Below are 26073 nucleotides of genomic sequence, written 5' to 3'. Positions count from 1 at the left end.
AGCCTGAAAGACATATTATGTTCAAAGGAGCAAAGATAAGAATGAGAGCAGATTTTCATCAGAAACGATGCAAGCCAAAGGACTATGAAGAATATTTTTCAACTGAACGGAGTAAAAGAAAAACCCTGACAACTTGGAATTCTTTACCCACTGAAATTATCTTATCAATTAAGCTTTATAATTATCCCAGCAGAAGAACTGAAAACCTTTCTATTCCTTTCTGTTTGGGTGACTTCGTAAATATTTCCTTTGTTCTTGCCTTGCCTTTCTTTGATTTTTCTTTCTTTCATTTTAAAAATAACATTTTTACAAGTTTGCTCCTACAAAGAAATACAATTAATTTTTAAACATTGATTTTGTTTTCAACAACTTTGTAATTTTGTAGATTTTGGGGGGTTTTCTACATATAAAATTATGTCATCTATGAATAATGATGCTATTGCTCCTTTCCAAACCTTTTAACTTTTCTTTTTCCTGTCATGGGCACTAGTTACCACCTGGTAACTAAGTTGTCAATGCTGTTCACAAAGAGTGCCCAAGGGCATCCTTGTGTTCCCAACTCAATGAGAAAGCTTTCAGCATTTAACCGTAAAGTGTGATGATTAATGGAGGTATTACTTTTTAAAACCGATATCCCTTCCCACTAAGGAAGTTCACATCTATTCCTAATACTTTGTTGGGAGTCTTTAGATTCATGAGTGAAATTGAAAAGTAATTTTCCTTTCTTATACTATCATTGTTGGGTTTTGGTATCAAGGTTAAGTTAGCTTCATAGGACAAATTTAGGGAACAGCCCCTCTTTTTTCTGTTCTCTAGAAGGGTTTATGTAAGACTGGAATGCTTTCTTCTTTGAAAATTTCTAGAAGTTTCTGGAGAAGCTATCTAAGACCTACGGTTTTCTTCACGGAAAGATCTTTGGATTCAATTTCTTTAATAATGAAAGGAATAGCCATGTATTCTTTTTCTTAAGTTAGTTTTAGAAAATTATATTTTCAAAGAATTTGACTATTTCATCTAAATTTTGAAATGTATTGATATGAAGTTCTTATAGACATACCTTGTTTTATTGTGCTTCACATTATAGCACTTTGCAGATACTGTACTGTGTTTTTGACAAATGGAAGGTCTTTGGCAACCTGCATGGAGCAAGTCTGTTGGAGCCATTTTTCCGACAGCATGGGCTCACTTCATGTCTCTGTCATATTTTGCTAACTCTCACAATATTTCAAACTTTTTCATCATCATTAGATCTATTATGGTGATCTGTGATCAGTGATTTGTGATATTACTAAAGTTACTTTTCAGGGGCATAACAAACCACACATGTAAGATGTCGAATTTAATCAACAAATGTGTGTTCTGACTGCTCTACCAAAAGCCTTCCTATTGCCTGAGACACAACAATATTGAATTAGGCCAATTAATAACCACACAAGGCCCTTAAGTGTTCAAGTGAAAGGAAAAGCCACAAGTGTCTAACTTTAAATAAAAGCTAGAAATGATAAAGCTTAGTGAGAAAGGTATGTAGAAAGCCCAGACAAGCTGAAAGTTAGGCCTCTTGTGCCAGTCAGCCATGTTGTGAATGCAAAGGAAAAGGTTTTCAAGGAAATTCGTGAACACACAAATGATAAGAAAGCAAATCAGCCTTATGGCTGATATGGAGAAAGCTGTAGTGGTCTGGATAGAAGATCAAGCCGGCCACAACATTCCCTTACGCCAAAGCTTAATCCAGAGCAAGGCCCTAACTCTCGTCAGTTCTATGAAGGCTGCAGAAAAAAAGTGTGAAGTTAGCAGAGGTTGACTCATGAGGTTTATGGAAAGAAGCCAGCTTCATAACTCCTAAAAGTGCATGGAGAAGCAGCAAGTGCTGATGTAGAAGCCACAGCAAGTTATCCAGAAGATCTAGCTAAGATCATTGATGAAGGTGGCTACACTATACAACAGATTTTTAGTTTAGATGAAACAGCCTTCTATTGGAAGAAGATGCCATCTAGGACTTAGCTAGAGAGAAGTCAATGCCTGGCTTCAAAGCTTCAAAGGACAGGCTGTCTCACTCGCATTTGGTGACATCAAGTTGAAGCCAATGCTTATTTACTATTCCAAAAATCCTAGGGCATTTTAGAATTATGCTAATCTACTCTGCCTGTGCTCTATAAATGGAATAATATAGCCTGGATGACAGTACATCTGTTTAAAAGATGGTTTACTGAATAATTTAAGCCCACTGTTGAGACCTACCACTCAGAAAAAAAGATTCCTTTCAAAATATTACTTCTCTTTGACAGGGCACTCGGTCACCCAAGAGCTCTGATGCAGATGTACAATGAGATCAATGTTTTCATGCCTGCTAACACAACATCCATTCTGCAACCCACGGATTTTGTTAAGGCCACGGCTGCCGCAGACAGTGATTCTTCTGATGAAACTGGGCAAGGTAAACTGAAATCCTTCTGGAAAGGATACACCATTTTAGATTCCATTAAGAACATTCACGAGTCGTGACAGGAGGTCAAAATATTAACATTAACAGGAGTTTGGAAGACGCTGATTCCGACCCACTTGTATGACTTTCAGGAGTTCAAGACTTAAGTGGAGGAAGTAACTGCAGATGTGGTAAAAATAACAAGAGAACTAGAATTAGAAGTGGTGCATGAAGATGTGACTGAACTGCAGCAACCTCATGAGAAAACTTGAATGGATGAGGAGCTGCTTCTTACGGATAAGCAAAGAAAGTGGTTTCTTGAGATGGAATCTACTCCAGGTGAGGACTGCTGAAACATCAACAAAAGATTTAGAATATTGTTAGGTTCAGAGCCGTTTAAGAATTCATACAATGCAGCGAGTCAAAGTTTAAGTATAAAGTTTAAGATTTCTTAGAGGGAGAAAGAAGGTGGGAGCCAGCAGAAAAGAAGAAAAAGATAATGGCTCCCGCTCTCTATCTGAGAGCAGCATTTTTTAATGAACAAAGGAACCCACGTTGGGTAGGGTGTCTGCTGTGATGTTCGATTGGGTGAGTGCCTATCTAGTTTTGGGCTGATTGGTTGCTAGAATTCTGAGACAATATTCTTTTAGGAAAGCAGCTGCGTTATCTAACTAGGGAGAGCAGGCCTTTTCGGTTGTTTATTTTATGGGCATCTCTGACCTTGTCTTACCTGCCTTTGAGTGGCCACTGGGACGGCCTTGAACAGCTGTGAACAGCCTTCATTCTTTAGTTTATGGGGCACCTGTTTTCTGTGAGATAAGCTGCGGGGCCCCTGAGTTAGAAACTCCTTCTACATGTTAGTTTCTTCTTCTGGGACCTAACAAATATTACATAAACTTAGTTGATAAATCAGTGGCAGATATTGAGAGGATTAACTCCACTTAGTTGATAAAGCACTGGCAGGGTTTGAGAGGATTAACTCCAATTTTGAAAGAAGTTCTACTGTGGGTAAAATGATATCAAACAGTACCACATGCTACTGGGAAATCTTTTGTGAAAGAAAGAGCAAACTGATGTCTTATTTTAGAAACTGCCACAGCCACATCAACCTTCAGCAACCACCATCCTAATCACTCGGCAACCATCAACATCAAGGCAAGACACACCACCAGCAAAGATTATGTCTTCCTGAAGGCTGAGACGACGGGTAGCATGTTTTACCAATAAAGTATGTTTTAAATTAAGGTATGCACATTTTTAGACATAATGCTTAAAGACTCAAGAGACTACAGTATTGTATAAACTTAACTATTATATGCACTGGGAAACCAAAAAATTTGCATGACTTGCTTTACTGAGATGCTTGCTTTATTGCAGTGGTCTGGAACCGAACCCACCATACCTCCAAGGTATGCCTGTCCTAAGTGTCTTGGTGTGCCAGGGCTGCCATAACAAACCGCCTCATCATTTTACAGTGCTGGAGGCTAGAAGTCCAAAGTCAAGGCGTTGCCATGGCTGTGCTTCCTCTGAAGTCTGCAGGGTTCTGGCGGTGGCTTGGCAGCAGCCCATAGCCCTCTCTCTGCCTCCAACACATGGCGTCTCTGTGTCTGAATCAGTCATCAGTCTCCCTTCTCAGATTTCCTCTCCTTATAAGGGCTCTAGTCATATCAGATTAGAGTCCAGCCTAATCCAGTTTGGCCTTGTCTTAACTACTAACATCTTCAAAGACGCTACTTACAAATAAGTTCATACTCACAGGCACAGGGCTTAGGACTTGGATGTGTCTTTTGGACACACACACACACACACAAAACAGAACAAACCAAAAACCAGAGTTGCTTTTTATTTTGTCCAGCCTGGCAATCCTTGTCTTTTAACTGGAATATTTAGTTCATTTAGTGTTTCTACTACTGATATATTTGGATTTAAATCTAACATTTTATTTTCCCCACTACTGCTACCTTTTATTTTCCTGTCTTTTCTTGTCTTTTTTATAAGCATTCCTTCTTTCCCTATACTAGTGTAGAAGTTAAAAATATTGTTTCCAGAAATTCATCATGCATAATTTTCAAATTATAAAATGAATCAACACCTTTATCCTCTTTTGACCTAGAACATGAACTCCATTTACCCTTGCTCTGATTATATGCTACCATTGTTATGCATTTTAATTCTAGGTATTTTTAAATATTAAAAGATTTTATCATTATTGTTTTATAGAATCAATGTTTATTTATATTATCCAAATATTTAGCAATCTATTACTCTTAGAGACTTCTCCTCAGACATTCATTTTCCTATGAATTATATCCTCCTTTAGAATTGCCTTTTACATAGGTCTGTGGGTCATAACACTCAGTTTGGGTTTGAAAAATATCCTTAGTTTGCCTCCATTCTTCTTTTTTTATAAATGGCTTTACTGAGATATAATTGTGTTGCCAAACAATTCACCCATTTAAGGTGTACAGTTCAATGGTTTTTGGTATATTCGCAGATATGTAAAACCACAGGCAATTTTAGAACATTTTCAGCTTCTCAAGAATAAATCCTGAGGCTTCCGGAAGATGGCAGTTAGGAGAGACAGGGCAAAAAAACATCTCCGTGAAAAATACTAGATAAAAGACAGAAAGTGACCGAGAACACCAGTTCTAGTGATGCACCAGCTGGACAAGGTCTGCTAAATCCACAGGGACTGTGCACCTGGTGAAACAGGGAGCCCATGTTCTGAAACAGTGAGTGAGCCTGCTGAATGACTGGCAGCCACGCTGCAGTCTGGGGAAACCATGGGTTGGTGTTTGGTGTCGGACTAGCTTAAAAAACCCAAAAGCGGCTGCAGATAGAGCAGCGAGAACTGCACAGCGAAGCATGGCAGCAACGGGCTGTGCGAATGCCTCAATATCTAGTGTGGACAACAGCCTTTTGCACACCCGTTGCTAACTGTCTCAGAGCTGGGAAGGCAGAGGTTAGCCAAAAGGGGAAAATAAACACACCCCATACAGCCACCTTCCCGCAGCCCAGAGCCACGCCAAACAACCCAGTGTGACAGAAGTGTTTCCAGCAACATGCGCATGTACCCCAACATTTAATGGGGACAATAGCCTTTTGCACACCCGCAGCTAATCGTCCCAGAGCTAGGAAGGCGGAGGAGTATGAAAAGGGGGCAATTAACACGCCCCATACAGCCATCCTTTAAGCAGGCTGGGAACATCCCTACATGGCCCTGTGGCCCAGAACTTCCCTTGGGGGATGGCACCCACTTGTGACGTAGCAGTCTTCCCTCAGCAGAGGCCCTAGGAGGGCAGGACTTGGAACAGGGATCCACTTGGAAGCCCCAGGGACCATATGCCAATACCAAGGACTTGTGGGTCAGCGGCAGAGACAAACTGGTGAGACTGAAATGAAGGTTTAGACTCTTGCAACAGCTTTAAATCTCCAGGAACACCTGGGAGGTTTGATTATTAAAGCCACCCTCCTTCCGTAACCCTTCAGACACACACCCCACATGCAGGGCAGGCAGCACCAACTATACACGCAAACTTGGTGCATCAACTGGACCCCCAACAAGACTCACACCTGAACTCATCACAAAGACAAAGCTGGGGAGAACTGGCTTGAGGGGAATAGGTGGTTCATGAACGCCACATGCTGGTTAGTTAGAGAAAGTGTATGCCACCAAGCTATAGATCTGATAGATAAGTGGTAAGAGATAAGTGTTTGAATAAGTCTACATAACTTAAAAGAACCCTATCAAGTTAAGCAAATGCCAAGAGACCAAAAACAACAGAAAATTTTAAAGTATATGAAGAAACCAGGCGATACAGATAACCCAAACCCAAACACTCAAATCAAAAGATCAGAGTACTTGGAGCAATTAATCAAACAACTAAAGACAAACAACGAGAGCATAACATAGGATATAAAGGACACGAAGAAGACTCTAGTAGAGCATAAAGAAGAAATTGCAAGACTAAATTAAAAAAATAGACAATCTTATGGAAATAAAATGATTCTGGATACCCACAGAACAAGACTAGAGGAAGCTGAACAATCAATCAGCAACCTCGAAGACAACAAAACAGAAAATGAAAGAACAAAAGAAAGAATGGAGAAAAAAATTGAAAAAATTGAAATGGACATCAGGGATATGATAGATATAAAATGTCAAAATATAAGACTCATTGGTGTCCCAGAGGGGAAGAGAAGGGTAATGGTCTAGAAAGAGTATGGAAAGAAATTGTTGGGGAAAACCTCCCAAATCTTCTACACAATATAAATACACAAAGCATAAATGCCCAGCAGACTCCAAATAGAATAAATCCAAATAAACCCACTCCAAGACATATTCTGATCAGACTGTCAAATACTGAAGAGAAGGAGCAAGTTCTGAAAGCAGCAAGAGAAAAGCAATTCACCACATACAAAGGAAACAACATAAGACTATGTAGTGACTACCCAGAGGCCACAATGGAGGCGAGACAGCAGTGGTGTGATATATTTAAAACTCTGAGAGAAAAACTGCCAACCAAGAATTCTTTATCCAGCAAAGCTCTCCTTTAAATCTGAGGGAGAGCTTAAATTTTTCACAGACAAACAAATGCTGAGAGAATTTGCTAACAAGAGACCTGCCCTACTGGAGATACTAAAGAGAGCCCTACCAACAGAGAAATAAAGAAAGGAGAGAGAGAGATGGAGAAAAGTTCAGTACTAAAGAGATTCAGTATGGGTATGTAAAAGGACATTAAGAGAGAGAGGGAAAAAATATATCTGACAAACATAAACCAAAGTATAGGATGGCTGATTCAAGAAATGCCTTCACAGTAATAACGCTGAATGTGAATGGATTAAACTCCCCAATCAAAAGATACAGATCGGCAGAATGGATCAAAAAACATTAACCATCAATATGTTGCATATAAGAGACTCATCTTAGACACAGGGACACAAAGAAATTGAAAGTGAAAGGATGGAAAAAATTATTTCATGCAAGCTACAGCCAAAAGGAAGCAGGAGTAGCAATATTAATCTCAGATAAAATAGACTTTAAATGCAAGGATGTCATGAGAGATAAAGAAGGCCACTACATACTAATAAAAGGGGAAATTCAACAAGAAGAAGCAACAATCATAACCGTTTAAGCATGTAATCAAGATGCCACAAAATACACGAGACAAACACTGGCAAAACTAAAGGAAGCAACTGATGTTTCCACAATAATTGTGGGAAACTCTAACACACCACTCTCTCCTATATATAGATCAACCAGACAGAAGACTAACATGGAAACTGAAAAACCTAAACGATCTGATAAATGAATTTAACAGACATATATAGAATATTACATCCCAAATCACCAGGATACACATTCTTCTCTAGTGCTCATGGAACATTCTCCAGAATAGATAAATTTCTAGGACATAAAACAAGCCTTAATAAATTTAAAAAAATTGAAATTATTCAAAGCACATTCTCTGACTACAATGGAATACAATCAGAAGTCAATAACCATCAGAGACTTAGAAAATTCACAAATACCTGGAGGTTAAACAACACACTCCTAAACAATCAGTGGGTTAAAGAAGAAATAGCAAGAGAAATTGCTAAATATATAGAAATGAATGAAAATGAGAACACAACATATCAAAACCTATGGGATGCAGCAAAAACGGTACTGGGGGAAATTTATAGCACTAAATGCATACATCAAAAAGGAAGAAAGAGCTAAAATCAAAGAACTAATGGAGCAACTGAACAAGCCAGAAAATGAACAGCAAACCAATCCTAAACCAAGTAGAAGAAAAGAAATAACAAGGATTAAAGCAGAAATAGGTGACATAGAGAACAAAAAAATAGAATAAATAACACCAAGAGTTGGTTCTTTGAGAAGATCAATAAGATTGACAAGCCCCTAGCTAGACTGACAAAATCAGAAAGAGAGAAGACCTATATAAACAAAATAATGAATGAGAAAGGTGACATTACTGTGGATCCTGAAGAAATTTTAAAAATTATAAGAGATACCATGAACAACTGTATGCCAACAAACTGGATAATGTAGAGGAAATGGACAATTTCCTGGAAACATATGAATAACCTAGACTGACCAGAGAAGAAACAGAAGACCTCCACCAACCAATCACAAGCAAAGAGATCCAATCAGTCATCAAAAAACTTCCCACAAATAAATGCCCAGGCCAGATGGCTTCACAGGGGAATTCTACCAAACTTTCCAAAAAGAACTGACACCAATCTTAGTTAAACTCTTTCAAAACATTGAAGAAAACGAAACACTACCTAATACATTTTATGAGGCTAACAGCAATCTAATACCAAAACCAGGCAAAGATGCCACAAAAAAGGAAAACTATAGGCCAATCTCCCTAATGAATATAGATGCAAAAATTCTCAATAAAATACTTGCAACTCGAATGCAAAGAAACATTAAAAAAATCATACACCATGACCAAGTGGGGTTCATTCTAAGCATGCAAGGATGGGTTCAACATGAGAAAATCAATGCATTACAACACATTAGCAAATCAAAAGAGAAAAAATCAAATGATCATCTCGGTAGATGCTGAAAAAGCATTCAACAAAATCCAACATCCTTTTTTGATAAAAACACTTCTAAAAAGGTAGGATGTGAAGGAAACTTCCTCAATATGATAAAGAGCATATATGAAAAACCCACAGCCAGCATAGCACTCAATGGTGAGAGACTGAAAGCCTTCCCTCTAAGATCAGGAACAAGACAAGGATGCCCGCTGTCACCACTGTTATTCAACATTGTGCTAGAAGTGCTGGTCAGGGCAATCTGGCAAGACAGAGAAATAAAAGGCATCCAAATTGGAAAGGGAGAAGTAAAACTGTCATTATTTGCAGACGATATGATCCTATATCCGGAAAGCCCTAAGACATTGACGATAAGGCTACTAGAACTAATAAACAAATTTAGCAAAGTAGCGGGATACAAGATTAATGCACATAAGTCAGTAATGTTTCTATATGCTAGAAATGAGCGAAGTGAAGAGACACTCAAGAAAAAGATACCATTATCAATAGCAACTAAAAAAAATCAAGTACCTAGGAGTAAACTTAACCAAAGATGTAAAAGAACCATACAAAGAAAACTATGTAACTCTACTAAAAGAAATAGAAAGGGACCATAAAAGATGGAAAAATATTCCATGTTCATGGATAGGAAGGCTAAATGTCATTAAGAAGTCAATTCTACGCAAACTCATCTACAGATTCAATGCAATCCCAATCAAGCTTCCAACAACCTACTTTGCAGACTTAGAAAAGCTGATTATCAAATTTATTTGCAAAGGGAAGATGCCTCGAATTGCTAGTTATCAAATTTATCTGCAAAGGGAAGATGCCTCGAATTTAGAGTTCTCTACAAAAGAAAAACGAAGTGGGAGGACTTACATTCCCTGACTTCGAAGCTTATTATAAAGCCACAGTAGTCAAAACTGCATGGTACTGGCACAAAGTTAGATATATTGATCAATGCAATCACACTGAGAATTCGAAGATAGACCCTCAGATCTATGGCCGACTGATGTTTGATAAGGCCCCCAAAGTCAATGAACTGGGACATAACAGTCTTTTCAACAAATGGGGCTGGGAGAGCTGGATATCCATTTCCAAAAGAATGAAACAGGACCCCTACCTCACACCCTACCCAAAAATTAACTCAAAGTGGATCAAAGACCTTAATATAAAAGACAGAACCATAGAACTCCTAGAAGATAATGTAGGGAGACATCTTCAAAACCTTGTATTAGGAGGTCACTTCCCAGACCTTACACCCAAAGCACAAGCAACAAAGGAAAAAATAGATAAATGGGAACTCCTCAAGCTTAGAAGTTTCTGTACCTCAAAGGGATTTGTCAAAAAGGCGAAGAGGCAGTCAACTCAATAGGAAAACATTTTTGGAAACCATGTATCTGACAAAAGACTGATAACTTGCATATATAAAGAAATCCTACAACTCAGTGACAATGGTACAGACAGCCCAATTATAAAATGGGCAAAAGATATGAAGAGACAGTTCTCTGAAGGGGAAATACAAATGGCCAAAATACACATGAAAAAATGTTCAACTTCACTAGCTATTAGAGATATGCAAATTAAGACCACAATGAGATACCATCTCACACCAATTAGAATGGCTGCCATTAAACAAACAGGAAACTACAAATGCTGGAGAGGATGTGGAGAAATTGGAACTCTTATTCATTGTTGGTGGGACTGTATAATGGTTCAGCCACTCTGGAAGACAGTCTGGCAGTTCCTTAGAAAACTAGATATAGAGTTACCCTTTGATCCAGCAATTGCACTTCTTGGTATATATCCAGAAGATCTGAAAGCAGTGACGTGAACAGATACCTGCACGCCAATGTTCATAGCAGCATTATTCACAATTGCCAAGAGATGGAAACAACCCAAATGTCCTTCAACAGATGAGTGGATAAATAAAATGTTGTATATACCTATATACACACAATGGAATACTACGCAGCAGTAAGAAGGAACGATGTCGTGAAACATATGACAACTTGGATGAACCTTGACGACATAATGCTGAGCAAAATAAGCCAGGCACAAAAAGAGAAATATTATATGCTACCACTAATGTGAACATTGCTGGGGGAGAATGCAGGGGTGTTGGGCTTCCCCACCTCGATGGTTGCTGATGTGCTCACAGACATTGGGGACCGGTGGTTTGATGGGCTGAGCCCTCTATCACCGGACTTGCCCTTGGGAAGACTGTTACTGCAAAGGAGAGGCTAGGCCTGCTTATAATTGTGCCTAAGAGGCTCCTCCCGAATGCCTCTTTGTTGCTCAGATGTGGTCCTCTCTCTCTAGCTAAGCCAACTTGGCAGGTGAAATCACTGCCCTCCCTCCTACGTGGGATCTGACACCCAGGAGTGTAAATCCCCCTGGCAACGTGGAATATGACTCCCGGGAGGAATCCAGACCCAGCATTGTGGGATGGAGAACATCTTCTTGACCAAAAGGGGGATGTGAAATGAAATAAGTTTCAGTGGCTGAGAGATTCCAAAAGGAGCCGAGAGGTCACTCTGGTGGGCACTCTCACGCACAATACAGATAACCCTTTTAGGTTCTAATGAATTGGAATAGCTGGCACTAAATACCTAAAACTATCAAATTATAACCCAGAACCCTTGAATCTTGAAGACGATTGTATAATAATGTAGCTTATGAGGGTTGACAATGTGATTGGGAGAGCCATGTGGATCACACTCCCCTTTGTCCACTATATGGATGGATGAGTAGAAAAATGGGGCAAAAAAGAAAAAACAAAGCACCTAGTGCTCTTTTTTACTTTAATTGTTATTCTTCACTTTTTTATTCTTATTACTTGTGTGTGTGTGGTAATGAAAATGTTCAAAAACTAATTTTGGTGATGAATGCACAACTATATAATGGTACTGTGAACAACTGATTATATGCTTTGCATGAGTGCATGGTATGTGATTATATCTCAATAAAATTGAATTACTGAAAAAAAAGAGAAAACTTTGTGGCTCCCACTCCCTTTATACAGTGTAGGGACAGATGAATAGAAAAATGAATAACAGGGAGGAATGGGGGATGGGATGTTCTGAGTGTTTGTTTCCACTTTAACTTTTATTCTTTTTTGTGTATGGTAATGAAAATGTTCAAAAACTGAATGTGGTGATGAATGCACAACTATATAATGGTGCTGTGAACAACTGAATGTACACTGGGGATGACTGTATCGTATGTGACTATATCTCAATAAAATTGAGAAAAAAATAATTAAACTGAACCTCTGTTGCATATGGCTCATCTCTATTATGATAATAAACATGGGAAGGGATCTCCCTAATTGAGGCAATCAGGGGACAAGGGTGCTTCAGCCTCAGTGGCCAGTCTACTCCATGTGGCCAAACTCCAAGATGCCCTTGGCTTACCTCACATCTGGGTTTCCTTCTCTTTGTTTTGTCCATTATTCCAGAAAGACTACCTATGCCCCTGAATTCACATATTCTATCTCTGATGGACTCATGCCCCTCTTTCCATGTAATAAATTCTCCAATTAGGTACTGCCCCTTCCAATAGAGAGCCCTTCAGGGTTGACACCTCTGGCTCCATCCTTGTCATTTCTGTCTTCTATACCACCTGTTAATTCTGACCCCAAAGCCTCTCAGAGGCTCCAGCTGTAAGACAGGCTTCCCCTCCCCAGCCCAGTTTGTTCTGACCCATAATATTTCTGACCCCATTTCTACTTAAAAGCAACTTAGTGACATCTTTCGTTTTTCACTGACCACATTGCCCATTACTTTTACCATTAGTGGCCTCCTTTTGAACTTTTTTATGCCTTCTATAGTCACATCTTGGGGGCTATTAGAATATGTGGTTATGAAGTAATTCACAATAAAACAGCTCCAAAATAGATATTTGAAGAAATTAAAATCATAAAGATGAACATTACTTCAAAAAACTTGCCTTCTCTCATGGAATATAAAAGCACTGTTCTGGCCCAGAGAGCATGTAGCAGTCGAGTCAGGATATTAGGTTCCAATCACTGCAATCACTAGCGCTTACTGAAGCACCAAGCTAAGCAAGCACTTCATATGCACTCACTCACTTATTCTCCCACACCAGCCCCATAGAGGGAGGGGTGGAGGTGACAGGAAGGAACAGAAGTAAACAGGAATATTCAAACATCTTGAGCTGAATGTGGCCCTCTCTCTCCAACTAAGCCACCTCAGCAGGTGATCTCACTGCCCTCCCCCCTACGTGGGACCTGACTCCCAGGGGTGTGAATCTCCCTGGCAATGCAGGATATGACTCCCGGGGACGAATCCGGACCTGGGATCGTGGGACTGAGAACATCTTCTTGACTAAAAGGGGGATGTGAAATGAAATGAAATAAAGCTTCAGTGGCTGAGAGATTTCAAATGGAGTTGAGAGGTCACTCCGGAGGGCATTCTTACGCACTATATAGATAACACTTTTTAGGTTTTATTGTATTGGAATAGCTAGAAGTAAATACCTGAAACTACCAAACTCCAACTCAGTAGCCTTGACTCTTGAAGACGACTATATAACAATGTAGATTACAAGGGGTGACAGTGTGATTGTGAAAACCTCGTGGATCACACTCCCTTTATCCAGTGTATGGATGGATGAGTAGATAAATGGGGACAAAAACTAAATGAAAAATAGGGTGGGATGGGGGGGATGATTTGGGTGTTCCTTTTTATTTTTATTTTTTTATTCTTGTTCTGATTCTTTTTGGTATAAGGAAAATGTTCAAAAATAGATTGGGATGATGAATGCACAACTGTATGATGGTACTGTGAACAGCTGATTGTACACCATGGATGACTGTATGGTATGTGAATATATCTCAATAAAACTGAATTTAAAATAAAAAAAAAAATCTTGAACTGAAAGCTTCACCCCTTAAAAAATTTGTATCTCCCCTTATTACAAAAGTAATATGCATTCATCATAGAATACTTTGGAAATATTTTTAAAACACAGGGAAAATTAACATTATCCATAATGCCAAAGATAACTTCTATAATATTTTCCAGTCTTTTGTTTATGAACTTGTATTAGAAAGATAATTACCATGATACACACACACACACACACACACACACACACACACACACACACCCATTCATACACATTACAGCAACCAACTTGCCCCAGTTTGCCTAGCATTTTCCCAGTGTTAACACTAAAAGTCCCTTACCCTGAGAAAATCCAAGATCCCAGACAGACTGGGATGGTTGGTCACTTCAGTACACACACACACATATACACAGAGATTAATTTTTTGTTTTTTAATCAAATTGTGATCAACATTTTGTAGATACCGTTTTACAAACTGATCTCTTAAAAATATATTGTGACTGTTTTCCCATGTTACAAAGAATCTTCTGTAAAATCATTTTTAATGGCAACAATGTAGTTATATTATATTCCATTTTATGATTGTAGACTTTCATTTAACCAGTCCCTCTTACTGGAATCTGGGTTTCCTGTTCTACTAACTTTCAATTATCTTTGGTCCTACAACCATTAAGGACGGAACAGGGAAAAAAAAAAATTCATGCTCAAACATGAAGTGAAGATTGCAGCTCTACTTTAATAAAACATTTTCCATTCTCAGTCTCAGACACCTGTGTTGTTAGTGCTAAAATGATTCAGAGAAAGACTTAGCAACCTTTCTTCCCTCTGCCTATAACAACATTCATGATAATTCATCTATATTTGAAAAGACATTAAACTCTTACCTTTTTAATTCATTCACAATCGAAGCATGAACTTCCATTGCAATTTTGCCATCCAAGTGTGTTTTTAGTTCTTGACATTTGGCATGGAGACTTTCCAATTGCTCCTTGTTTTCAGCTAGCTCTTTTTCTTGGCTCTGTGTTTTACTTTCCAGAAGCATTAGTTGTTTAGTCAGTTTAGAAACTGAAAAACAAAAGAGATGGTAAAAACTTGGTACAAAGGGCTTAGAAAAACAGAAAATTTTGTTTACTAGGTAAAACTGATGAAAACCAATTCATAAAAATTATCTTCTAAAAATCTTTTTGGAGGTTTATAAATTAATACCAAAATCCTTGTACTTGGAAATTACTGTATTAAGCATTCACTAAATATATACATTTTAGTGGTGCACATTTTAACATTTAACAAGACATGATTTTAGTCTTCAAGGAACTGACTCTCCAAAGACTAAAGCCTTAAATCACACACAGATGGGCAAGCATATGTCATGATGTTGTCTTTAAAACTGCAAGACTTACAAGACTTTCAAGGACATCAAATCAGGCCAAACTAAAACCGAGTGTAGTATTTTTCTTCCATTTCCTATAAGGGTTTCTTTATTTTTTACATCTAAAAATGTAGCTATTTCCTGCTTGGATTCTTTTTCTTTTTCTTTTTTTTTATTAAAGCAATTGTAGGTTTACAAAAAAATCATACAGGAAGTGCAGAGCTCCCATACTGCCCTACCTTGTATACATACTTTTCCCTATTATCATTTTGCATTAGTGTGGTACATTTGTTACAATTAATAAAACTATTATATTACTAAGTATAATCTCTCATTTACATTAGGGTTCACTTTTATATTGTACAGTTCTATGGTTATTTTATTTTTAATTTTACTCTGGTAATATATATACAAACTAAAATTTCCCAGTTAAACCACTTTCAAATATACAATTAGGTGGGTGTTAATTAAATTCACAATGTTGTGCTACCTTCACCACCATCCATTACAAAAATTTTTCATCACCACAAACAGAACTCTGTTCCAATTAAGCATTAACTTCCCATTTTTCACCCCCACCGCAGTCCCTGGTAACTTGTATTCTCATTTCTGACTCTGAATTTACATATTTTATTTCAAATCAGTGAGATCATACAATATCTGTCCTTTTGTGTCTGGCTTACTTCACTCAACATGATGTTTACAAGGTTCATCCATGCTATCACGTGTATCAGAACTTCCTTCCTTTCAACAACTGAATAATATTTCATTGTGTTCACATACTGCATTTTGTTTACCCATTCATCTGTTGATGGACACTTGGGTTGCTTCCACCTCCTTTTAGGTTTCTATATTATATGTCCTGTATCTAAAGTAGATCATAAATACTTTCATTCTATGTGACATGGTGGTATGTAATAACAAGGTATTTGCTGGCATCTGTTGAAACCAACACTTAGAAGTATTATAGCGTAAAACTTTAAGTCTTTCTACTATACAGAAAAATTTTGTTATCAAAATGAATAGACCTTTCTGGGAAATGGGAAAATAATACATGCAACTGACTGAATCAAAGAGGCCAAAAGGTTTACCCTGCTCCATGTGACCAGAAGACTCATCATAGCTCTTCAGATGTGGTGTATTTGGGAAAATTGAGCTCAGCAAATATGAAATTAATTTCCCTTCATCTCCAATAACAGAAGAGAAAGATAGGAGGCCGCCACCTCTGTGTCCCCCATGCCCGACAATGCCCGAGTAAAGGCAAGTACTTCTGTGCCACACACGTCTGCGGAGAAGCCCTGTGGAGGAAATTCCTAGGTGGACTCTGAGAGGCTCTCATTTTTAAACGTGACCTGGGGTATCAAAATCAAGCGACATGTTAGCCCAGAAGCTTCAGCAAAGCACAGGCTGGTGCGTGAGGAAACAGAAAGGAGTCCCACCAGTTCATGCAAGATCTTGTACTTCAGCCTCCTGTTCTACATTATTCCTCACTGGGAGAGGAAAAATCACTGAAGCGGAGGGGGAAAAAGTGCCACTATTTTTTGTGCCCATAAATTTTGGTTTTAATAAAAGCAGAAGAAACGACTCTTAATATGGCATGCTTGACAGTCCACCGTGATGGCTCCTAGGAGCAGCAAGGGACACAGGGGACAGGGGATGCTCACAGAAGGCATCTGACGGAGAGTTAAGCTCTGCGGGCACAGCTCTGAGGTGAGAGCGTGGGCAAAGAGAAACGGTTTAGAGATCAAGTGGCTCCTATTTATTTACTCACTCAAGAAATACTCAGGAACAGATCCTTGTGTTATTTTAGATAGTCTCCCCATAGGATTTTTCCCATTTCTGAGGCACTATATTCCCCTGAAACCAGTCCCGCTGAGTCATTTTGCTGTTTTATTTACAAAATGAAATATAGGAAATGATCAGAGAGACACTGTGGAGTCCTAGAGAAAGCAATCAATGCAGAGGGTAATGTCTGCTCAGGTGCAGTAGCTGCATTTCAGTAGAGAAGAATATATTCCTATGAAACATGACTTCCCCCATTTTCAATTTGGAGGCCCTGCAGGAGGGGGCTTCCCATGTACAATGACACAATAGCGACCTCACGGCATCACAGTAATGCCTGGAAAGACCTCTCACCTTCCTGGAGATGCTCCTGGTGGGTGTCCTTGGCTTTGGTTTGCTGAATCTCCAACTGCTCTATCAACAACTTGTTTTCCTCTAAAACCAGTTCTGCTTGGGTCTGAAGCTGACGCCTATAACAGATTTACAAAATTAATGTTGCAATTCAGGTACTGAATGATGACAGAGACACTGGGGAGTCAAAAGAAAGCAACCAACGAATTGTAGGTAGTGACTCTGGACACACTTCAATGTTTGCTATCACATACACAAAGAAAACCCTGCTAATGTGTGCATAAACTGGGGGAAAGGACAGTAATGAAGTTTGGATTATGGACTACTTTGGTAACTTTTTTTGTGTTGTTGTTTTTTCCATTCTTTTCTCAATAACTTTTTAAAATACGAAATTTCAAACATATACAAAAGTAGAGACGAGAGTAGTAAACTCCTAAGTAAATGGTATCCAGCTTAAACAATTATCAAATGGCCAATCTTGTTTCATCTATATATACCTCCAATCCCCCCCCGGGATCCACTGGATTATTTTGAAGCCAATATGGAATACTTCTAAAGAATTAGGAAAATTCCCATTTTATTTTAAAAATACACATTTTTAATCAGTAGAATAGTTGCCAAAAAACATCTTTGTTTAAAGCCTTTGAAATGCTTTCTTAAGCTGTACTGTCTCCCCAGCCTTAATTTCACCATGAGCAAATCCTTTCCTCACAGATGGAACAAAGTAAATCTTGGCCCAATGCAACCTCATGGTTGCGAATTTCAATTAGAATGAACTGAAGGACCTTAGAAATCAGCTAGCTAAAGGCTTACCACTATAAACCAGGAAACTACCTCAATTTCCCACTTTAAGCTCAAAAAGTGAGGTGGAGGAAGGAGAAAAAAGATGAAAGGAGCCATGCTATAGCAATTAGGAGATCGTCCAGGCTGTGTTCCAGCCTCCACACTCCAGCCTCAAACAAGCAGCTACACTTTGTTGTACATTTTGACTTCCTTCTAAGACTTTTTCTTCCTTATGTTTCCTTCCTCTCTTCCTTTTTTTTTTTTTAAAATGAAAGGGATTCCCAGTCATAAAAAATATTTGAGAACCTCAGATTTAGTTTAGTGCTCCCTCCCACTTTAGACACAAAGAAACCAAGGCCCATTAAACTTCAGGTGACCCAGCTGGCCAAGGGAAGAGGTATGAAAAGAAATGCAGAGACTTTAGCTACAGTCCAGGATTTCACCAAAAAATTATTTGAAACGAAGTGGAAAATGTCTGCTGGTTTGTGAAGTCAGCACATCTGTGCAGCGCACATCTCTAGCAGCCACACACTTGGGCAAGTACAGGAAGCAGCAGCCAAGGAAGCTCCGGGGAGTGCTCTACTGCAGGGGCTTCAGGGGTTGCAGGAAAGCTGCCTCTGGAGGAGGGTGAATTCAAAGGGGGAGGTCAGCCAGGGGGGCTCTCAACACACCTAACCACTGGCCCTTGAGCCACATGGCCACGGCACTGGACTGCGGTGCAAATTTCAAACTCTGATCAGTCCAGGATTGGGGAACACTGTGGCAATGTGGATTTCAAAGAAGAGTATTCCCAGCTGCCCAGGCAGGTCCCAATTGACACCTCAATGACCTTCACATCAGGGAGAACTGACCTAAAGGTGAGAAGGCTGTTGACTCGATCCCATACTTCTGAACACCGCATATAGAAAGCACTGCACTTTCCAGTGACGTTAAGACTTTTTTTTTTTTTTTTTTAAAAAAACATTATATGTAACATAGCTAACCAAAGCCAAAAAGATGTATCTGAATAATTTTTGTCTTGCTTGGGTATTGCCTTTAGAGTTTTAAAGACATTAAATACCTTCTCAAATGGACTTATTAGGTGTTTGCTCCTGCTGTGCCAGATGCTGGGTCACCCACATAGATGGGCAGGGCGTAAGCCCAGCCCGTGAGGAGCTCACATGGGAGAAAAGGGAGACTGATGTAAAGACAGGCAGCAGGCACAGGGTGGCAGGGTGTGTGTTACGGTTACGAGAGAAATAGAACCAAGGGGAGCGACTGACAAGCATCTCAGGAGCGGGGCCCCGAGGGTGGGTGGGAGTGTGGAGAGGGCACTCCAGGGGGAGGGAGATGAGGTGACACTAGGCTGACAGGGAATGGAGGCCTTCGCGGAGTGGGCGTGCAGGCGGGAGCTGGTTGTGCAGGGCCCCATCCACACACTGGAGACCGGGCTTTCCATCGGAAGGGTCCAAGAAAGGACAGGACTCAACAGGGTTGGGATGGGAAGAATGACCTAGAAAACTACAACCTCAGAAAACAAAAGTGGGGAAAGTTAATGTATTTCAGATTTGAGAAACGATTTAGAATTTTTAACACAATCTTTTAAATTTAAGTTTGGAATACCTTACCAGGATTTGTGTTTTATTAATTTCCTAGAAACTCTCCCTCAAATATTTCAGGTAAAAAAAGAAAATGTATTTGATTATCTGATAAAGTTTATTCCGATGACCTTTTTTTGAAATCGGTAAAATACCAAAACACAACACCACTTGCCATTCTTTGCTGGAAACAGGACTACTCTTGTTTAATTCTTGGTGCAAGTCTTCATTTTCTTTCACCACTTCTTGGACTCGTATCTTAAACATTCTCATTTCTTCCTGAAAATAAAATTTACATAAATAGTAACACAAATACACATATCCATATTTCTTTAGTTCTAGTGCTCTCTCTCTGGCTAAAATAAAATGTTAACGAACACCTAGCAAAGACTCACAATAACACGAGCCTTAAATTCTTGGTACAAGTGCCTGCCCTCAAGGAGCTTAGTGTCTAATTAAAGATAGGTAAGGGACAACTACAATCCAAGATCCAAGGGACACAGAACTCCAGGTTTTAAATATTCAAGTCCTAATTTCATAACACTTTTCTGTAATTTGCAAGTACCTGAAAAAATTAAGAGGGGTAAAAAAGCAGAGATGCCTGTAAACATTGTCATTTTCCTTTCATTTAAAGACTTTGAGGGATAAATTGGAAGTCAGTGTTTTGTTTTGTTTTGTTTTAAGGTAAAATTAAGAAATTAAAGCCCATTTTGGTAAGGAGGGGTTTAACAGTGTGGGGCTTAGTGCTATTTTACCAGGAGCTTCCTAATCTTGCCCCATGAAAACCAAGGGAAAGCCCCTCCTACTTAAGTCATCAGTCAACACAGTTTCATCGGTCATTAGTGCCAACGCAAGGACCCTGGCTCAGTCTCCGTTTCGACTCTTAACTGGCTGTGTCTGTGTCTGTTGGGCCATCCTGGATTTTTTCAGCCAGGCTTGGGCTGACTTCAGTGCTCTGCGCTGTCTGTCATTGAGAATCTTAGGTGACAATATTTATTCTGGGATGTTTTAAGTGTTCTCCCCAGCAGCAGAAATTTATTCTTTCAGGTGTTTAACTTAAAGCAGTGTTGTCAAGAACCTTCTCCTCATCTCACCTTTCTGTGCAGACATATTCACCAATTGCTGACAGTCCAGTTGGCTCTTTTTTAGAAAAGGGATCGGCAAACTAAGACCCATTGACCAGGTGCCTATTCCTGTAAACAAATTTTACTGGAACACAGCCACACCCTCTCATTTTCATGTTGTCTACGGCTGCTTTCATGCTACAACAGCAGATATGAGTCGCTGTGAACTGAGACTCTATGGCCTGCAAAGCTGAAAATATTAACTAGCCCTTTACAGAAAAAGTCTGCTGTCTCCTATTTTAGGAACTCTGAAATAGTAATTTTATTAATTATTTGGCTTGATATTTAATCAATTAGTCCAAGATTAATTGACTCTCTTAAAAAAAAGAGTCCAATAGCAAATCTTTCAGAAGATAAGCTTTAAAACTTCATTACTTTCAGTGGGACAGCATGATTGAGGAACTGTCTGGGTGACTCTAAAGGACCCTTCCAGCTCAGGGATCCCATGAAAACCAACACTTCTCTCCCCAGCTGTATGCAGCACCGAAAGGCTTGGAAGACATCTAAGTCACCCCACACGACCTTGTTCTCCTGTATAATTAGAATGAGCTCCAGTGCCAGAAGCCATCCCATGAAACAGAAGTGAACAAGGGAGAAATCAATAAAATCTCACTTCCTAACCACTTCTAACAGCTCAATCATTGAATCTAGGTCAGCTCTTCCTAGAATTAAGAAGACATGCAAGTTTGCCCAAAACAGCCCTGGCCTATTACCTTCCCATCTGCCCAAACATCTGCTCTAACGGAGGCATGTGCACGTACAGGATACCAGGAAAGCAGCTTTCCACTGCTGCCTTCTCTGTACCCCAAGATCCCAGTAAGGAGGGGTTGCCGGACCAGGGAACCACAGCTTCAGATGTAGCACCACCCTGTCTGTCCTCCCAGACCTCTCCCCTCTATCCCCACCCACCCCTCCTGCTCCACTGAGCACACCCTTCTCCCTTCTTCCTTCCTTCTCTCCCTCCCTCCCCTCCTCCCACAAACACTTGAGGACCTACTATATGCTGGGCCTACCTACCTTCAAAATGTTTCATCAAAGTTTGAAACAGCCTTATTGTGTAGAAACCTGGTCTTCTCTGAGACGTTTGCCCACCTACCTCGAGGGTGGCATTGAGGTCGTCCTTCTCTTTCATCCTGTCTTCATAAGCCAGCAACAACGGTGACAGGTACTTTATATTCAACTGAAGATCATGGAGTAAAAGGCGGCTATTAATGGTTTACATTTTAAACACATTTGGCAAACTTTTTAAAGGATAACAAAACACACCTTACTAGCTACTCAAATATAGCCCAAAAAATATGGACTTGAAATTAAAGAAATAACTTTCACTTACCAACCAGGGTGGTATAGGGCCTTTTAATGGGAGACCTTCAGTGTTTAAACTCTAAGGACAAAACAAATATTAAAGACAAATTAAACTTTGCTGCTTCTGAAATTTCAAGCCCTAGACAGATTACTAATCTTGACCAGGCATCAGTCATCTGGGTTTATGTATATATATGCAAACAGATTTTTTTTGAAATGTTTGAGTAATTTGTAGACATGATGGCCTTTGTCCTATAAATACTTCAGTGTCTCGTAATATCAGGATACGAACACCAATACTATTTTCTAATCTACAGATTATATTCAAATTTTGCCTGTTTTCCCACTAATCTCCTTTTCTGATCAAGGATCCAATCCAAGGTCACATGTTGCATTGAGTTGTCATATCTCTTTAGTCTCTTTAATCTGGAACATACCTAGTAACTTTTTATTAGATGCTGGATTTGTTGAATGTTACATTGTTCAATGTCTGGATTTTGTTGCTTTTATTTATTTATTTACTTGTGGATCAGCTTCAAGCTTTTTATGTTTTTCACTCTGGTAGTGAGTCTGGAGTAACCCATATGGAAAACCTACTTTAGCCACACTACTAAGGCCTGATCTGGGGTCTTTACGCAATGCTGCAGGGTTCAACAAGGTGTCTCCATTGTGGCAGGTCAGAACTCAAAGGTCTCCAAGTGTGATGTCAGCTCCGGGAATTACTCCGTTCACAGCTTCCAGCCTCATAGAGTCTCATCCTACACATGCGCAGGGTTAATATTCAACAGGACTCCAAGGAACCCCACGCAGATCTAGGTAGCTCTTTCTCTCTATAGGTCCCTCCTCTTTGGTATTCTTGTCTAGCAAATCCCAATCTTCTCAGTTTCTCCAAACTCCAGTCTGTCTCCTTAACTCAGTGAGATTGTTGTACTCTGCTTGAGACTTACAACCCTGCACTATGGTCTGGAAGGTGGCTCCCGGCAGAAAGCAGACACAATCACGGGGCTTATCTATTTATCTCCCTCCCTTCAAGGGTCACTGTCCAGTGCTGCCTGCTGTCTGCAACAGTTGTTTTATGTATTCTCTGTCCAGTTTTCAGTTTGTTTATAGGAGGAAGGCAAATCTGGTAGCAGTATTCTATCAGAATCAGAAGAAACAGCCATGATAGAATAATATCTTGTTCAACAGTAACTTTCGAATATATTCACCTTAATATCTAGCTCATCACTCATTCATTCGCAAACATGCAGAAGTCACTGTCATGACAGACATTACAACACAATCCCTATTTTCAAGGATTTTATAGTCTAATAACAAGAAAACTCTTCTAACACAAATAAATAGTATGTAAAGAGTGGTACAAACAAAAGTCTGCAGTAGTGTATGAGGGTGAGATCTCATCTGGCTGGGGTGACCAGGAAAGACTGTAGTGGAGAATGTGGCATTTTCCAGGAGAAGAACACTGTACACACTGGAGGGGCCTGTCATTGGGCCCGTTGGCCCACAGTCCCTTTAAAGAGAGCAGTATCACTCACAGCCCCTGCCAAAGGCCCTGGCCTACGAAGCCTGTTTGTATCATGTGCCCCAAGAACAGTAATGTTTTGTGATAAAATTTAACATTATGCTAAGTGAAAGAAGTCAGTTACAAAAGGCCATGTGTTGTACGCTACAACCTTGCTAAATCCACTTTAGTTCCATTAGTTTGATAGTACTTAAATAATCAAAATTCAACAATAAACTAAAGGAAAATAAAGGTAAAGGAAGTTTACATATAACCTCCAAAATTACAAATAGCAGTTTAATAGTCCAGAGTCACATGACAACTTGCAGAAGAGACCATTTCCATAAAAAGAAACTCTATTATGCTTTTTTATTTTACCCTAATAAGGAAGTTTTCTTATTTTCCTCATAGCATTCTTCTATTATTGTAATCTTGACTAATATCCAATGTTTCATTATGTGTAGTTTTTTCAGTGGGTCTGATGCCTAATATTTCCCATACAATACTGGAGGTAAAATTAAAAATATGATATATATATTAAAAAAAGGCCACAAAAAATATCCAGAATAGGTAAATCCATAAAGACAGAAAGTAGCTTAGTTGGTTACCTGGAGCCAGAGGTGGGAAATGATGAGGGACTGCTAATGAGAACAGGGTTTCTTGCTCAGTTAAGGAAAATATTCTAAAACTGTGTAAATACTCTAAAAACCATAGAGTTGTACACTTTAAGTGGATGAATTGAATATGTGAATTATATCTCAAAGCTGTTATTTAAAAAAAAAAAAGCTAAACCAAAGCCCTACTTCAAAAAGATGATTCTATCATTACCAAACACAGCAAAAACAATCCCTGACATCCAAATCGGAGGCCCATGTGGCTCCCTGGAACTCCAGGTGCCACACAGGAGCACTGTGTGCACATGGCGTACCCTCCCCTACTCCCAGCCAGGGCCAATCAGTGGGTGACCCCGACCCATGTCCATGACGTCCCACAAATACCCAAATGCTCTAAGAGCAAGGACCTGGCCTTTGGGTTCATCTGCAATCCTTCACAGCATGTGCAGTGGGCTGAATGGCAGCCCCCATGAGACATGCCCACATCCTGACCCTTGGAAACTGTGAACATGACCCTAATTAGAAAAAGGGGTTTTACAGATGTAATTAAGCTAAGGATCTCGAGATGAGCTCACTCTGGATTAACCGGGTGAGCCCGGAATCCAAGGGCAAGTGTCCTTCTAACAGACAGCAGAGGAGGCGGCCATGCGAAGGTGGAGGAGAGGCTGGAGTGATGCAGCCACATGCCAAGGAACGCCTAGAGCCAGCAGAAGTGAGACACCAAAGAAGGATTCTCTCCTAGCACCTTCACAGGGAGCACAGCTCTGCCAATACCTAGATTTCAGACTTGTGGTCTCTAGAACTGTGAGAGAATAAATTTCTGTTTAATTTTTTAAGCCATCCAGTCTGTGGTAATTTGTGATGGCAGCCCTAGAAAACTAATGCAGCAACATGGTGGCTTGTCCAGCAAAAGTTTGTTGAAGTGAATTATGGAATGGCTCTTCTAAAGCAAAAACTAGTTCCCTTTCTTTTCAAAATTCGTGCACTGAGGGGCGGGACTGAGAGTGGATCAATCAACAGGGATTTTCACTCTTCTATTTTATAAATTTGTCTTGACTTAATTTTTCACAAACAGGCTTTCTTGCCTGTATTATAGGAAAGGAAGAAAGGAGGAAGGAAGGATGGAAGGAAACAGCTCCCTAGAAAGACTGTACATTGAATGCATTTTTTTTTGTCAAATTATAACAAATAAGAACCTCACAGGACTGGAAACAAATTCAACAGTAAAAGCTAAAATATCTGAAAACTTTGATTTTTCTTTTTTTTTCCATTGATCTATGTGCTCCCTGGGAGACTGAATACCTCAACTGTTTTACCTCTGAGATGTACGTTTGCAGATGACTTGCTAATCCTTATCCCTAACCCTGGCCCCTCCCCTGATATTCATATTCATATCCATCGGCTGCTGGACATCTCCATTTATATGTCCCATAGACACCCTGAAAATGTATCCAAACAGGAGCTCATGTCCAACAATCAACTGCTTTTTATGAGATTTTCTTTTTTATAAATGAAGCTAGAAATCTGAGAGTCAACTCTGACCTCTTCCACGCTCTCACATCTTCATCCACTCCTACCCACTTTACCATTTAGATATCTCAATTTCTAATCTTAGATATCTTGGCTTTTCTTAAATGAAAACGTTACCTCTTCTTTGGACAAATGCCTAAATTTTGTTTGATACCGACTCAGCTCTACATTCAAACGATGGACAGTCATCTTCAACCCATCATTTTCATCCACCAGTTCTTGAGCTTGTTTTCTTAGATAAAGTAATTCAGGCGCAGCAACTACTGGAGCAAAAAAGCAAAACAAAACTTAATA

General features: G+C 39.5%; 1 protein-coding gene across 3 annotated transcripts in view; it reads right to left on the bottom strand.

The window, feature by feature from the left end:
* CEP89 (centrosomal protein 89) overlaps positions 1 to 26073 on the bottom strand; it is a 137199-nt gene that overhangs the window by 44962 nt on the left and 66164 nt on the right. For 2 of the 3 annotated variants that reach the window (XM_037820049.1, XM_037820051.1), the window contains 6 exons: positions 25897 to 26042; positions 22163 to 22213; positions 21926 to 22009; positions 19881 to 19984; positions 17349 to 17464; positions 14728 to 14908 (listed from right to left, as the gene is read on the bottom strand). In XM_037820049.1, the coding sequence (XP_037675977.1) occupies positions 14728 to 14908; positions 17349 to 17464; positions 19881 to 19984; positions 21926 to 22009; positions 22163 to 22213; positions 25897 to 26042 (682 nt within the window). The remainder of the gene's footprint in view (positions 1 to 14727; positions 14909 to 17348; positions 17465 to 19880; positions 19985 to 21925; positions 22010 to 22162; positions 22214 to 25896; positions 26043 to 26073) is intronic. The other variant, XM_037820050.1, reaches the window with a different exon arrangement.

Source organism: Choloepus didactylus, chromosome 27 (genome assembly GCF_015220235.1).
Source record: "Choloepus didactylus isolate mChoDid1 chromosome 27, mChoDid1.pri, whole genome shotgun sequence".
In the NCBI taxonomy this organism is placed as follows: domain Eukaryota; kingdom Metazoa; phylum Chordata; class Mammalia; order Pilosa; family Megalonychidae; genus Choloepus; species Choloepus didactylus.
Note: the sequence above shows the minus strand (reverse complement) of the source record. Positions and strands in the feature narration are given on the sequence as shown.